This window comes from Heptranchias perlo, chromosome 23 (assembly GCF_035084215.1).
Source record: "Heptranchias perlo isolate sHepPer1 chromosome 23, sHepPer1.hap1, whole genome shotgun sequence".
Lineage (NCBI taxonomy): Eukaryota > Metazoa > Chordata > Chondrichthyes > Hexanchiformes > Hexanchidae > Heptranchias > Heptranchias perlo.
In genome coordinates, this window is record NC_090347.1 from 10816365 (window position 1) to 10832146 (window position 15782).

The window sequence follows — 15782 nt, forward strand, 5'->3', positions numbered from 1 at the left end:
AACTTGTGCAGTTATGAATGTTGAGTGAGAATAGGGTTTAAGTTTAGCTGAACTTAGCCTCCATAGTCAAATAATCTCCTTGCTGTCCAGACTCTCTCAAATAATGGGCACTTGCCTGGTATCAGAGGGCATTGGACACCCAGGGAATAGTACGCCAGCAAGAATCAAGAGAGTAGAAACTATATTTGGCAAAGTTCACATATGAATGTTTAATGCACTCGGACTGCATTCCTGCATTGGAACAAAACACACAGGAAATTAGAATGAGAGCATTAAGTGTTCTTATGTGAACTTCACAATCGGATGTTCTACCCTAATGTCTTCAAAAGAGGGAGAGAAACAATTGAGGGAGGCTACGTGTCTTCATGCTGCATCAGAATTAGTTACTGTGTTTAAATATAAGTGAAGGGTTAAGTTTGCAATGTACTGCACTTTAGTGAATGGCTGCTTCCAGGCTGCTAAAAACAGCAACTCCTAATCTGCCTTCTCTAGTTAAAATTACCACTACATGATCACCGTACAGTTGGAACTAGAAGAGGCAGCACTTGCCGATGAGGCTGATTTTATATTGAGATATTAATTTTAACATAATGACAATCATTTCAAATCTGTTGCTTTAGTTTACAGAATGTTCATGTTAATTAGGTGCAAATTTTTGCACTTCCACTTAAGATCACATTGTTGTTGGTTTGTTTTACTTTTCAATTTACTGCCCTCGCCTTAAGACATTAGCTCCCTCACTGGGATACTGTTTGATGGGTGGCAGTCACCCTCCAGCACCTCACTAAAGTGGCCATTATTCAAGTGTAAGATTTTGACAGTAAGTGCTTTCAGGCTATCCAAATGTGTAGGACATCAGAGGTGAGCTTGACCCTCATATCGGCGCACAAGTGCTCTCAGTCGGGGTCACTGCAACGTGGAGCAGGAGCTCTGGCTGATTTTGCCTTCCACAGTGCAGGGATGCTGCAGCGATTATAACACCTCTGTCATTGCTTTGGCTGAGCTCAGGAGATGGATTTTCATCTGTAACTCCAGGCCGCGAATTATCACCTGGATTGAGTACAGGAGGGAAAATCGGGTGGGGAGAATTAAACACCCATCCGATTTCCCTTCCATTAATTTAAATTGAGGGGGTCCGTTAGGAGGGTGTGCGATCCTCCCTACCCGCTTAGACGATGCTTTATGTTCAGGTTTACCTGAGGAAGGAGGAAGCCTCCGAAAGCTTGTGAATTTAAAATAAAATTGCTGGACTATAACTTGGTGTTGTAAAATTGTTTACAATTGTCAACCCCAGTCCATCACCGGCATCTCCACATTATGTTCAGGTGACACAAAGGACAATCTGCCCCCAGATAACTCGGCACTGACCACGGATTGAACCCGGTCTGGAGACCACTCTGAGCCGCCGAAGCAGCTCATTGTGCTTTTTTAAGTAAAGATGGATTTTAGTATTATGTTTAATTAATTTTTGATTGAAGTGTGATTTTTGTTGTGGCAAAAAGGCCAACAAAAGCAAAAAACTTGCAAAAAAAACCCTTTAGAAATCAAAACTATCAGATATGAGTCAACACTAAAATACTCTGGAACTGAGAAGTAGAAAAACAGTGTAAAAAGAACAATTAGGAGTGACTGGTCAAAAAGTAGTGGGGAATCTGCCCATAAAACTGTTAACCATCACCTCACACCCCAATTATATTTCATAAATTGCAGTTGACAACAGCTGGGTTCAAACAACTAGTTTTGATGTTGAAATCTGATAAACAATGAAACAGTAACACTGTACTTAATAAATTCTTCCAAATTAGGAACAAGCCTGCACCAAAACTTATGTTGAAATATTTATAGCATCGGTCAAAATGAGACTGTGCAACAAACACAAAATTGGAGCGAGGTTACGTGTCGTTAGAAATCTTGTTTGAGAAATTGAACACAATCAGAAACCTGTTGTTCACCTTAATTACTGGTTTCAGTAAGAGAGAGCTCTGTGTGCTAGGTTTTGCCTGTGTGAGTTTATGTGAAAGTCTGTTCTTTCTTGGTGAGCTATACCACTCTAATTTTTTGTTCCTCCTCTTCCCCTTTAGCACTACTGGCTTCTAACCACAGTACTTGTCCGACATACTCTTGTGTGTCTTTATAATCTGTCGGAACTTGTCAGGAACCTTGGCTGCAGCGTGTGTGTGTTATTAAGTTTGACCTGTTGTGTGCAGGAAGATGAGTTGCTGTCTTATAACCTTGAAGCTGATGTTCGTACATTGCTGCAATTCCTTTCCTCAGTGTCTTCTTAGACATGTACTGTTCTCTGCCTCTATAAATAACATCCTCTGCCATAATTTGTCAATCTTACCACAATTTGAAATGTTTCTGGCGTGTTTCATTTTTGCAGTTTTTTTTTTAAACATTAATAATTCAGTTTAGGAAAACGGAACGCAAAAAACAAAGTCAGTAACATCTGAAATCTTACCCCCATACTACAGTTACAATCTTGTTCTAATTTAATTCGAGTTTAGAGTTTCCCTTCAGGCTCCTCTGTATCAGACGCCACTTCCTCAACTGGGAAAAGACCCAAAGGATCTGTTCCCACACCTCTCCCTTCAGTCAACTGCTGGGAATTGTACAATATTGACAGAATGATAAGTTACTGTCTGAGTGCCCCCTTTCCCAACCTTTGCTCAGTCTCGGCACTTCCCAGCTGAGATTGTGGGGTTACTGCGGGACTGAAATCGCAGTTGTGATCGCACGTCGTGTCTCTTAACAGTGCTCAGTGCATCAGTAACAAATTGCATGGCACCATCGGACTCTTGTTACAGTTCAAATATTTAATAAGACACTAAACTGTGCAACATGACGTTACTTTGACCCGTGAAGTTAGGTTTGCTGCAGTAAGTTAATGTCGAACTTTTGCATCGACTGGATGTCAGACGAGCGTTCTGATCACAGAGGCAGTGGAGGGGTTGAGAGAGGTATTAGAGAGGTAGAACTGGATATTGTCAGCATACTTGTGGAAGCTGACCCGGTGCCTGTGTGCGGATGATGTCACCAAGGGGTAGCATGTAGGTGCGGGAGCGTGAAGAGACGCCATTGCTGGAGATGCTGTGGCTACAATTGAATAGGTAAAAGTGGAATGAAGCAAGGGCAGTTACACTGAGCTGGACAACGGAGGAAAGTTGTTGGAGGTGTGGTATAGTTAAAAAGCTGCAAAGGAAACAGTCCATTTTCTAAATGTATAACATTACACAGGAGTCTCTGTCTAGCATAAGGTGATAAATGCAGTGTAATGTAAAAGGGAAGAACATGGACAGCTACAGTGCCACGAGACTCTGAAATGGCTGAAAGGGTCACTGTTTTAGTGCTCCATCCTCTTAGTTCGTAACTGCTTGTACGTTCACAGTATTTATTAAAAGAAAAATTCCATGGAGGGAAAGACTTTTTGCAAATAACTCATGACTGTCTTTCTCCTTCCACCCATTTAAAAAAAAAAATTGTGTAGCATCAGTGGGATGGTTAATGTGAGATGCAGCTGTTTAGCCAGGTGCTCTGCTGAAAGAAGAGTTCTGAGCTGGAAGGGTTTACGTGACCTCGTAAAAGTGCTTATTTACTGTGCTTACTTGACCAGCACACTATGTATGCAGCCTTGAGTTTGATGTATCTTTACTGTGAGGGAAGGCCATGTAAACTATTTACTTTGACGTTTTAGTCTGAACTATTATCGTAGCCTTTCAAGGATGGCTGTACACCTGCAAATTAATGAGGTGCACATGCTTAAATAGTGCAGCCTTTTGTCATACACCGCAGAGCAGAATCATAGGAACAGGAGTAGGCCATTCAGCCCCTCGAACCCGTTCCGCCATTCAGGTAGATCATGGCTGATCTGTATCGTGACTCCATCCATCCACCCGCCTCGGTTGCGTAACCCTTAATGCGCTTGCCCAACAAAAAAAAAAATCAATCTATCTCAGTTTTTAAATTTTCAATTGACCCCTAGCCTCAACAGCTTTTTGGGGGAAGAGAGTTCCAGATTTCCATCACCCTTTGTGTGTAGACTTTCTCCCTGACATGACCCCCTGAACGGCTTAGCACTAATTTTAAAGTTTATGCCCCTCTGTGTTGGACTCGCCCACCAGAGGAAATAGTTTCTCCCTATCTACCCTATCGACTCCTTTAATTGTGGATATGTGTTGCAATAACTTCACAGAGCAGCAAAAAGGCACAACAATGAGAAGCCTGTATCAACATATGGGCTTGGCTGGGAGTCATATGGTTGGTTTTCCATGAGTGTAAAATGAGATGAATATTGAGCACAGCTTGAGTTATTTGCAAGGATTTTTTATATAGCGCAATGATAACAGTATATTTATTGCAGTTTTTGAAGAAGGCTGCCTTATTTTTCGCTACTTGAGCTGCTGTTGCTTTGCTTGTGTGCCCTTCACCTTTTCATCACTCCTGCCAAACTCTGCTGGCAAGGAACAAAGAGATACTGTACAAGCGAAGCATAAACTTGCCCCAAGATTTAATGTCGGATGTCCAATTTCAACAAACAAGTATTTTCACTTTGAAAATCTTAACGGCGCAGACCAGCTCAGGTATTCCTCTCTCTTACTTTAGTTCTCTGGTGTTGGCTCTGACCTTGCTAGTTATACCCGATATTAAACACTGCAGCAACTGTCAGAGCACAAGGTGTGAAAAATTATTTTATGCTCGATAACCAGAAGTTGCAGTTGTTGCAGATGTGTATTCCCGTCTACTAGATCTTGGAAGTCCTGCAGAATTTTTACTTTTTTATTTTCAAAGACAAGAATTGTAATGGAGACATTTTTAAGCATCAATGGATATTGCTCAATAAATAGGCACTCGGGGTTAGATGGAAGAATTTCTAAAAAAAAATAAACTTATAAGCTGCTGTAAAAAAAATATAGGTAGTCTGTTTTACTATCGCCCGACTGAAATTGAATCGGCTATTAATTTTTTAACTAAGATTAGTTAATCTCTGAGCAAAGGAATAGAAGGAGGCGTGATCAATTAGTGGGGTCTGACCTGACACGGGATACTTGGTGGGAACAGACTGGATGCCATGTTTACACGACCAGCCTCAGGAGTGTGACCAGCACAGCTCCAAACCTGATGCATTCTGGCCTAGAAATTCGGGTGCACCCATTGCTGGGGGGGGGGCATAGGAATTGATCCCTGCGCCTGAACGGTGAAGTCTGGGGCGCCCCCGATATTGGGCCTCTTGCTGCGGAGAGTAAGGTGGCTGCTCACTGGTGAAGCGCGATGGAATATCAGGTTGCTTCTGGTGTTGCAGTGGCCCTCGGGTAAGTGAGGAGGGGGGGGGGCCTTCAGGTCGGGAGGTAGCGGTGATGATCCCGGGGTGGGAGGTGGGGGGGGGTTGGGAGATCGGTGTCCATTTTGGGGGAGGGTGGCGATTGGGGGTTTGGGGGCAATCAATGTCCATCAGCAGCCTGTGTTCTTTGAACATGGGGTCAGAAGGAGCACGCAGTTAGGTATATTTTAAAATCTCGTCATGTTGTTTGCGGCCTGCAGTGGTCCCTTTAAGGACCTCCTGTTAGGCCGGTTAGTTTTCCTGATGGTGGCTGGTGCCAGCTGTCTCGGGCCAAATCAGTCTTGCAGAGGGGGGGCCTCAAACAGGCGTTAGGCCCCTTATTTGCACATGTATAAAGTTGGCCTCAGCCTCCTTTTTTTCCTAAAACTGCCAGAGTTCCAACCCTGCTGGAAGTTAACAACGTGCGGACAGGATGAGACTTGGCTGTGGTGCCCCTACAGTTGAGTAGCCTGTGACTGCTCACCGTCAAGTCTCAGACCTGAGTAATGACCACTTAGACAAGGTACTTAAGGCCTCCCAGTGCCCATGGAGCCAACCCAGCACGGAGTCAGTGCCTTCAGAGGAGGAGAAACAATTGGCAGGTCAACAAAGAGAAAGTACTAATGCCTTAAAACCTGGCACTGATCTGATTGTGCAGTTATATAGAGAAACCACCGATAACATTCCTACAGATAAGCTATAATAGTTCTACATTGTGTATACCAAAATGCAAACCAGGTGACAATAGTTGGCTTTCTTAATTTACACACACACAATTGTTTTGCGTAGATGTTTTACATCTGACAGTTTTAGAAGTGTTTATTTTCGTTACACTCCCACGTTACGGGAGCTTATGTTGTAACCTCGGCATGTTCTTCATTTTTTTTAATTCATTGATTTTTCCTGACTCGTTTTTTGTGTTCTTCAAGCAGTTAGAAAATCCCTATGACCATTATATCCCGAGGGTCACCATTAACCAGTCGGCGTTTTCCAGTAACGCCTCCACTCTCCGTGCAGAAGATGCATTCACAGCTGGGAGCAGGCAGCCTGCCCAACAAGAGGGCAACAATGGACGGACATTTTAGCGCCTACTTGCATGGCTGCAGAGAGACGACCAACAAAATGTATGACTTTCAATCTGTGTGTATGTGGCTATCCTGGGGATGCCTTGGCAACGTGCAATGAAGTTGTTAGCTGAGTAGAACTAATTGACTAAAGTGTCACAGGTCAAGGCAGAGTGATATGACCAGATAAGAAACAAAGATAACATGCTGGTGTGGGGGAGACTATTGGGTATGTCTTTGGGCTGATACTCCTGCACGTTAGACTTGATACCCTTGCCTTTAGAGGTCTAAAAATATCTTATGTGCTCAGCTACTTTTTTCTCATTGTGGTTGAGCTCATTTTTTTTCAGCTCCGACACTAACTCATTCTTTCCAAGAACTATAACACTGTGGAACTCCTTATCTCACTTGGTCTTTCCTTCCTCCTACGATTTACAGGCTTTTAAAACCCAGGCTAAGTGTCACCTAATCGCATTACAACTTACCTCATCTATTCTTTCTAGCTCGGATAATGCCTGGATTCTGCTTCTAGGTTTCTCAGTTTTTAAAAAAAAAGACAGATGCCTCCAATTATGGCCCCACCATGTGCCTTTTTTGAACAGGCAAAGGGTCCATAAGCTCACCCAATGCTGGCTTCCAGTGACAAAACCTTGCATTCTGCTCAACACAGCATTCCACACAATAGGCGTGTTGTGACTGTGGGGCATTTGCTAGTCGAAGCAAGTGATGCGCATGGAACTTTTGGAATACCATGAAGAGGCCTCTCAACCACCCACACCCCCCCCCCACCTTTCCTGTAGGCCCTGTGTTTGTTTTTTTATTTAACTGTACCTAACTGGTATATTTGGAAAATCTACAATTGATTCTAAAGGCTTTGAATTTTTTCCATTCCTCTTTTCTATCTACTCCCGTGGTTCAGAATCAAAATTTATAGGCAGAAATCCAAAATAAATGCACATTACATCCGTCTGCTCCTTGCTCCTAAAGGCCCAGCACACACACACACCCACGTAATTGCTGTTGCCCCTAATTTACACTTGTTCAGCTGACTTGATTTAGGAGCCAGGCATCACTATAAAGGGAGCAGGTTAGTACCAGGCGCAATGTGTTACCAGTTTTACTGGGTATCTCGTGCTGTTTAATTTATATTGTAATCCTGTTCTCTATATAAGGTTCTGTTAAATTCCTGGAACGGCTCCTAAATTGTGTGTATCCAACCGACATGGTGCAGTGAACATTGAATTCAGACAATCGCAGATATCTTTATCTGCTTACATAAGGTTTACAATTTTTTTTAATGGATCATTTCAGTAAAAATACTCCGGGTATTTTTGGACTGGACAATCAGATTTGTTAACATTCTAAAATGCAACTTTAACACTTCTAATTGGCCCAGGATTTACATTGGTTTTGGTTCTCTGCTGGGCCACTTGACTTTTTCCCAAAATATACATTCCAATATTCCACTACTACACCCCCCCCCCCTCCCCCCCGACTGCCGCTCCCCCCAGTCAAAAAATTCAACCACAAACTTCAGCTGAAGGTCTTTGATAATACGAGGATATATTTTACAATCCTGGTGCGGGGATTTGCTACCCACTCCGTGAATTGTAGCTCTGATGCGTGAGCTTCTGTGCCAACTGTGAATTCATAAAATCTACCTTCTGATCTCAGGACGGGTATATTTTGCTTTTTTTTTAACATGCTTATTAAACCTTTTGTCATCTCAACAATAGGGGTAAGTATTTGTCTGTGTGCTATGTGGAAATATCATAAATGGGTTTGTGAAGATTAAGGGACATATTTTCCTCTTGTTGAAAATTTTAAAAACCCAAGTATAGATGAATTGTGTAATTTTGCTGCCACAATTATTGAAATCCTACACCTGTTCTTTTAGAATGTCTCTAGAAAAATCTTCACAAACACATTTATAACGTCACTACACATAGGGACCAGAGGAATTCTCAGCTCACTGGTCTTGTGCTTCTTGCCTATGTATATGGGCCATCTATTCATTTTAATCCTAGTTGCAAAGTAGTTTAATGTTCATTCTTAACTATGTGTGTGGGAAATGGTAACATGTTATCCACTTTAACATTTTATTTTTGGAGAACGGTGCTTCTAGTAAAATGAGGTCAGATTTTTTTTTTTCCCCTTTTTTATCCAACAGCCTTAACAACCAATCTTTTCTCTTGATGTAAACAGGTCAACTCCCAATATGGAAAATCTCTGTGGTGAAAGGAGTCTCTCTGTCCATCCTTCATGATGTAAACCAAAATCTGAAACTTCAGTCCTTTGCTGATATCTTTTTATTCTGTGGGAGACAGCGGATCAGAGGGAGGAAAATCCTGTTGATTGGGTACTTATGTGAAAATGAAGCAGATCAGTTACTGCAACTTACTGAAGGAAACCCCTGTGTCACAGGGTTTAAGCATTGTTTAGTAACTACAGACCAAGCCACAATGAGCGGGTAACCACACAAGGCAGCGTGGGGACTGAACCATTGCTGTGTGTCCTCTATGCACATTGAGCAATATCTTCATAGTCTTTGTGAGATCGGCTGAACAGACTTAAAAGATATGATGCCGTAAGACAAAAACCATGCGATGACAATGACCTTTCCAGTGCAACTCCTTGTAAATATGCTTCTAGCAACCTCCGTATCACCCTCCCACCTCCCATATCACAAGTAGGGAGTTGCGGGATACAGACTTTCATCAAAAGAGCAAAGGAGACACACCAGCTACAGTTAAAAAGAAAACCAGAAATATTGAAAATCTGCAATGGAAACAGAAAATGCTAGGTATGCACAGCAAGTTGCTGAACATCTAAAAGAGGGAAGGGTTAATGTTTTGGGTGGACTCCTTTATCAGACTGTGATTTATTCCTGTGACATAATATTCAGTTACAATATTTAAAGCAGAAACTGTCTGCTTTAAGTTTGAGTCATCTGAAGACCATCAACTGTTGGGTTCTGTGATGGAATTTAACATGCTACTGGGGATGGCCTATGCTTCTTCAGTTGAGGTTGTGTTGTGTTGACTCAGTTAGAATGCTATTCTCTTAGTATCATAACAAGTACAGAATTTGACATCTTATCTTGTGGTGCAGGCTCAAAGCACACAGCCCACGACGGAATCTTAAGATGCGGGTCGCTAAACTGACACGAGCTGCTGTGAATCAATCAAAACTACTCAAACCAAAACTAATGGTTTTTTCAATGCAAAGTGCTGCTTTCTGAAACAACAATATTCAATTGTGTTGGCAAAAAAAGGAAATTGCATCTTTCATTAGTGTAAACATCATTATGTGTAAAGCGATGACACAACACTGTACCGGTCTATACTGCACCGTGGCGATAGCCTGTACCGGTCTATACTGCACCGTGGCGATAGCCTGTACCGGTCTATACTGCACCGTGGCGATAGCCTGTACCGGTCTATACTGTTCCATAGGGATAGACTGCAAAATCTAAATCTATCACTGAAGAATATGATTGAGAGATTCCAGGCATTCCTCAGGGCCGTATTTTCCTCTGCCTGTAAAGTATAACGAAAAATTAGATGTGAGAAAAACAGTGGAGCAATTGTGGTACAGAGCAGATAACAGACTTTTTTACTGCTACTCTGCACCTTGCTCGCCGCTAAAATTTGTTTACAAAGGTTAGCCTTTTTAAAAAAAAAACCTTGACCTGGGTTCAACCTGTACTGACTTATTCTTCTAACTGAATTAGTGAACACACGAGGGCCGATTTTCTGCACGCGCACTCTGAGCACATATCAGAAAATTATGGGCACGGGTGGCTGGAGAACTGTACAGAGTGTGCTCGTGATTTACTGATTGGTTCCCCTGGCAGGTGAGACTTCACACCGGGGGAGTACATTCAGAAAATGGGCTGTATCTGGGCTTCAACTTCAGGGACCCGTGGGTGATATCACTTGGTGCTGTGGTAAATGTCCTTCCACTGCTTTGCCCTGAAAACCTCTAGGTTCTCCATCTTCTGCGAAGAGAGCAGATAGGTCATTATTAGTACTTAAGCACAATTCTCCGTTTTGGTATTGTCTTTTCGTCACAAGATCTATTAATCACTTGTCTACATGGACACTTAAAAGCATTATTATGTATATCCTTCATCTCCATATTAAGATGAGCTAAATTGCTACCTGGCATTGCGTTCATTTATTTGACATTGTGAGTATTACTTTCATTTCATAGACATATTCTTAATAACTCACAGTTAAAAGCATCTGATATACATGTTTTTCATCCCCATATTGATTGTGATACTCTTGCCTTACTTTGGTGCTCTTTTTCAAATCATGGAACTTCTTACAGACTTCCTCCCAAATACTTGTTATTGTAAACCCCAAGTTGACCCAGTGGTTAATGTTAAAGTTGACCTGCTGCCATAATCTTTGTCCAGAGCAAGTTTATGGACTTAACCTCTGCCCTCTCCGGTATGCAATTCACTGTCGACGAAGAACTTCATTTTCTGATCACTGAACTTCTACTGGGGTCACTTTCACTTTCGTCGCGAGCAGTAAACTGCCGGTTGTCGATATTTTCCTTTCCACTGACGGGCGGCCGATCCACAACTGCCAGATTACCTGCCCCCCTGCATGGTCCCTGTGCCATTTTGACTCTTGAGCTAGGTGATGAAATAATCTTGATTTATACTGTTAAAAGTTGCAATCTGGATGCTTGAAATGTATGTGAGTAGCAGTAATACAAGTGATTGGCAGCTTTCCTTCTATTCCTGATAATCAAAGTTGGATTACATATCAACTTTAGCAACAAAATTGTGCATTTGGGGTTACCATTTTCTACAAAAGAGGAAAATATGGCCCTTAATGGGGTTACTTAAAGAAAACTAGGAGCTCAGTAATAATTTTTCTGAACTCAAAAGTTGGTTCAATAGGTGCAAGTTGTAAGTACTTCAGTACCAATATATTGTCGCTAGCCAAAGAATAGACTTTCTGAGCAGTAGAATCATATATCGTATATTCTGTGGCATTTTAGCTATTATGCTTTTTTTAATGTTTTACATTGAGCTTTTTTTTATTATCACTGTTTTAACAATGATGTGTGGACTGCACATTTTGCTGTAAAATCTGACGTATAAGTCGCATCAGTATGGAAATCACGCCCTTGTTTTTCGTGCATATTGTTTAAATCAGAATGAAGCAAAACTCACACCAATGTGTAAATCACTCCCTATATTTAGAAGACTTGAAATAGGCTTCCCATTGCCACGTATAAAACAGATTTTGTTATTTTTTGTATTTATTTTGTCACCATTAACATACACAAATATTTATATACAGTAGGATTGATCAGACTGGTATCCTGCAATTCTAAGTCTCCATTCAGCAATGCATCTTTTAATTAATTATTCATAGTGCGAGCATATGTGGGAATGAACATTCGACACATATTTCTGCTCTTACCATGTTTTGTTTTTTTGTTACTGTAGTTGTCTGCTGCCCCTCCCCTTACAATTAACTTTACAGTATTTACACTGAGCTTGGTTGGAAAGGGCAGAACATCGTACACTATCACTGTTCCGCTAAGAAACAGATTCCCAGGGGCCCCTTCTCTTCCTCTCCCTTTTAAGGAAAACAAGAAGAATGAAATCCCCACCTCGTGTGCAATTGTCAGTAAAGGCCCGCATTCCAATTCAGGTCCCCCGGCCGAGAATCTAACCAACTCGATGGGCTGGCTAGTTTTTTCTTATTCCATACTTGTGTTGCAGGGTTGTATAGCTACTGGGCTGTCCTTGTGAATTTTTAATAGAGATCATTTAGAGTAGCAATTGTGAACATTTGCTGGAAACTCCAAATTTAAATTGTAGAACTCATGTGGCACATTACATCTGCCTGTATTGGAAACTCTGTCGTTGCTTACCCAATGATGAGTGAAGTTCAAAGTTACTGGGTTATATAACCTTTTCTTGTGATCTGTATAAACATCCTTTATTGTCATTATATTATACTGACTATCCACATATATGTTTTTCAACCGTTTGTGAAATGACTTCTTTTAAGAAATACACAAACGACTGTTTAAGGTGAAAATAAATGTTATGAAACAAATCACTGGGATGTAACTAGACAGCAACCACATCCAAACAGAAAGATAAATGTCAAAGTAAAGCCAAGGCATCTAGATAATTGTCCTGAATGTGTTGTACTACAGGAGCTGTTCCTACTTTAAAGCTACATTTTTGTTAAAATAAACCCTTCTTTACATTCTTTTCTCCAGTTGTGTGCTTCTTCCACTGTGCTTCCTTGAACAACAAGATAAATTTCTATAATGTTCTTTGTATTGAAAGGTGCCTTTACAGGGCAGAGGGGAAAAAAAGTGGAAATCGAACAAGGGAGAAACGGAGAAAGGCAGTTAGTTGGAGCAAGAAAGGTACAGTCAAAGATAACAGATTTTAGGAGCCTTTTTAAAACAGGGACGAGGCAAGTTGATGAGATTTAGACGGGGTTCCAGAGGGCAGAGACATAATTGCTGAAAGAGCAACCATAGGGAACAGGGAGTATAGTATTGGAGAAGCAGAGAGCGCAGGGAACAAAAAGTGCCAATATTGGAGAAACAGAGTGTGCAGGGAACAAGCAGTGCCAGAATTGGAGGAGTGGAGAGAGTGAGGAACAAGGAGTGCCAGAATTGGAGGAACACAAAGAATAGGAAACAAGGACTGTCCATGTTGGAGAAGTGAAGGGTGCTTGAGGGGGAAGAAGACTGGTGGTAATTTGAGAAGAGTGGGACAGGACCATGGAGAGATTTGAAACTGAGGTCAAGGATTTAAAGTTAATTGACCAAAGTCTGTGGAACTCAGCAAGGACACGGGTGATGGGAGATTAGGACTTTGTGCTGGTGAGGGCACTGGGCGCAGCATTTGCAATGAATCAGATTGTGGAGGGGGGAACCGACCAAGAGGGCAATGGAAAAGTCAAACCTTGATTTGGTAAAGGCACGAATTAGAGTTTTTTTTTTATTCGTTCACGGGATGTGGGCGTCGCTGGCAAGGCCGGCATTTATTGCCCATCCCTAATTGCCCTCGAAGGTGGTGGTGAGCCGCCTTCTTGAACCGCTGCAGTCCGTGTGGTGACGGTTCTCCCACAGTGCTGTTAGGAAGGGAGTTCCAGGATTTTGACCCAGCGACAATGAAGGAACGGCGATATATTTCCAAGTCGGGATGGTGTGTGACTTGGAGGGGAACGTGCAGGTGGTGTTGTTCCCATGCGCCTGCTGCCCTTGTCCTTCTAGGTGGTAGAGGTCGCGGGTTTGGGAGGTGCTGTCGAAGAAGCCTTGGCGAGTTGCTGCAGTGCATCCTGTGGATGGTGCACACTGCAGCCACAGTGCGCCGGTGGTGAAGGGAGTGAATGTTTAGGGTGGTGGATGGGGTGCCAATCAAGCGGGCTGCTTTATCTTGGATGGTGTCGAGCTTCTTGAGTGTTGTTGGAGCTGCACTCATCCAGGCAAATGGAGAGTATTCCATCACACTCCTGACTTGTGCCTTGTAGATGGTGGAAAGGCTTTGGGGAGTCAGGAGGTGAGTCACTCGCTGCAGAATACCCAGCCTCTGACCTGCTCTCGTAGCCACGGTATTTATATGGCTGGTCCAGTTAAGTTTCTGGTCAATGGTGACCCCCAGGATGTTGATGGTGGGGGATTCGGCGATGGTAATGCCGTTGAATGTCAAGGGGAGGTGGTTAGACTCTCTCTTGTTGGAGATGGTCATTGCCTGGCACTTATCTGGCGCGAATGTTACTTGCCACTTATGAGCCCAAGCCTGGATGTTGTCCAGGTCTTGCTGCATGCAGGCTCGGACTGCTTCATTATCTGAGGGGTTGCGAATGGAACTGAACACTGTGCAGTCATCAGCGAACATCCCCATTTCTGACCTTATGATGGAGGGAAGGTCATTGATGAAGCAGCTGAAGATGGTTGGGCCTAGGACACTGCCCTGAGGAACTCCTGCAGCAATGCCCTGGGGCTGAGATGATTGGCCTCCAACAACCACTACCATCTTCCTTTGTGCTAGGTATGACTCCAGCCACTGGAGAGTTTTCCCCCTGATTCCCATTGACTTCAATTTTACTAGGGCTCCTTGGTGCCACACTCGGTCAAATGCTGCCTTGATGTCAAGGGCAGTCACTCTCACCTCACCTCTGGAATTCAGCTCTTTTGTCCATGTTTGGACCAACGCTGTAATGAGGTCTGGAGCCGAGTGGTCCTGGCGGAACCCAAACTGAGCATCGGTGAGCAGGTTATTGGTGAGTAAGTGCCGCTTGATAGCACTGTCGACGACACCTTCCATCACTTTGCTGATGATTGAGAGTAGACTGATGGGGCGGTAATTGGCCGGATTGGATTTGTCCTGCTTTTTGGGGACAGGACATACCTGGGCAATTTTCCACATTGTCGGGTGGATGCCAGTGTTGTAGCTGTACTGGAACAGCTTGGCTAGAGGCGCAGCTAGTTCTGGAGCACAAGTCTTCAGCACTACAGCTGGGATGTTGTCAGGGCCCATATCCTTTGCTGTATCCAGTGCATTCAGCCGTTTCTTGATATCACGTGGAGTGAATCGAATTGGCCGAAGACTGGCTTCCGTGATGGTGGGGATATCGGGAGGAGGCTGAGATGGATTATCCACTCGGCACTTCTGGCTGAAGATGGTTGCAAACGCTTCAGCCTTGTCTTTTGCACTCACGTGCTGGACTCCGCCATCATTGAGAATGGGGATGTTTGCAGAGCCTCCTCCTCCCGTTAGTTGTTTAATTGTCCACCACCATTCACGACTGGATGTGGTAGGACTGCAGAGCTTTGATCTGATCCGTTGGTTGTGGAATCGCTTAGCTCTGTCCATAGCATGTTGCTTCTGCTGTTTAGCATGCATGTAGTCCTGAGTTGTAGCTTCACCAGGTTGGCACCTCATTTTTAGGTACGCCTGGTGCTGCTCCTGGCATGCTCTTCTACACTCCTCATTGAACCAGGGTTGATCCCCTGGCTTGTTGGTAATGGTAGCGTGAGGAATATGCCGGGCCATGAGGTTACAGATTGTGCTGGAATACAATTCTGCTGCTGCTGATGGCCCACAGCGCCTCATGGATGCCCAATTTTGAGCTGCTAGATCCGTTCTGAATCTATCCCATTTAGCACGGTGGTAGTGCCACACAACACGTTGGATGTTGTCCTCAGTGCGAAGACGGGACTTCATCTCCACGAGGACTGTGCGGTGGTCACTCCTACCAATACTGTCATGGACAGATGCATTTGCGACAGGGAGATTGGTGAGGACAAGGTCAAGTAAGTTTTTCCCTCGTGTTGGTTCGCTCACCACCTGCCGCAGGCCCAGTCTAGCAGCTATGTCCTTCAGGACTCGGCCAGCTCGG

General features: G+C 43.3%; 1 protein-coding gene across 3 annotated transcripts in view; it reads left to right on the forward strand.

Moving 5' to 3' along the window:
• gprc5c (G protein-coupled receptor, class C, group 5, member C) overlaps positions 1-15782 on the forward strand; it is a 61925-nt gene that overhangs the window by 8688 nt on the left and 37455 nt on the right. The window contains exons 4-5 of one of the 3 annotated variants that reach the window (XR_010966955.1): positions 6247-6441; positions 8587-9184. Coding sequence is in view for 2 of the 3 variants with exons in the window: in XM_068003997.1 (XP_067860098.1) it covers positions 6247-6402 (156 nt within the window). In the remaining variant the exon portion in view is untranslated. Of the gene's footprint in view, positions 1-6246; positions 6442-8586; positions 12633-15782 lie in introns of those variants that run through there. The other 2 variants (XM_068003997.1, XM_068003998.1) reach the window with 2 other exon arrangements.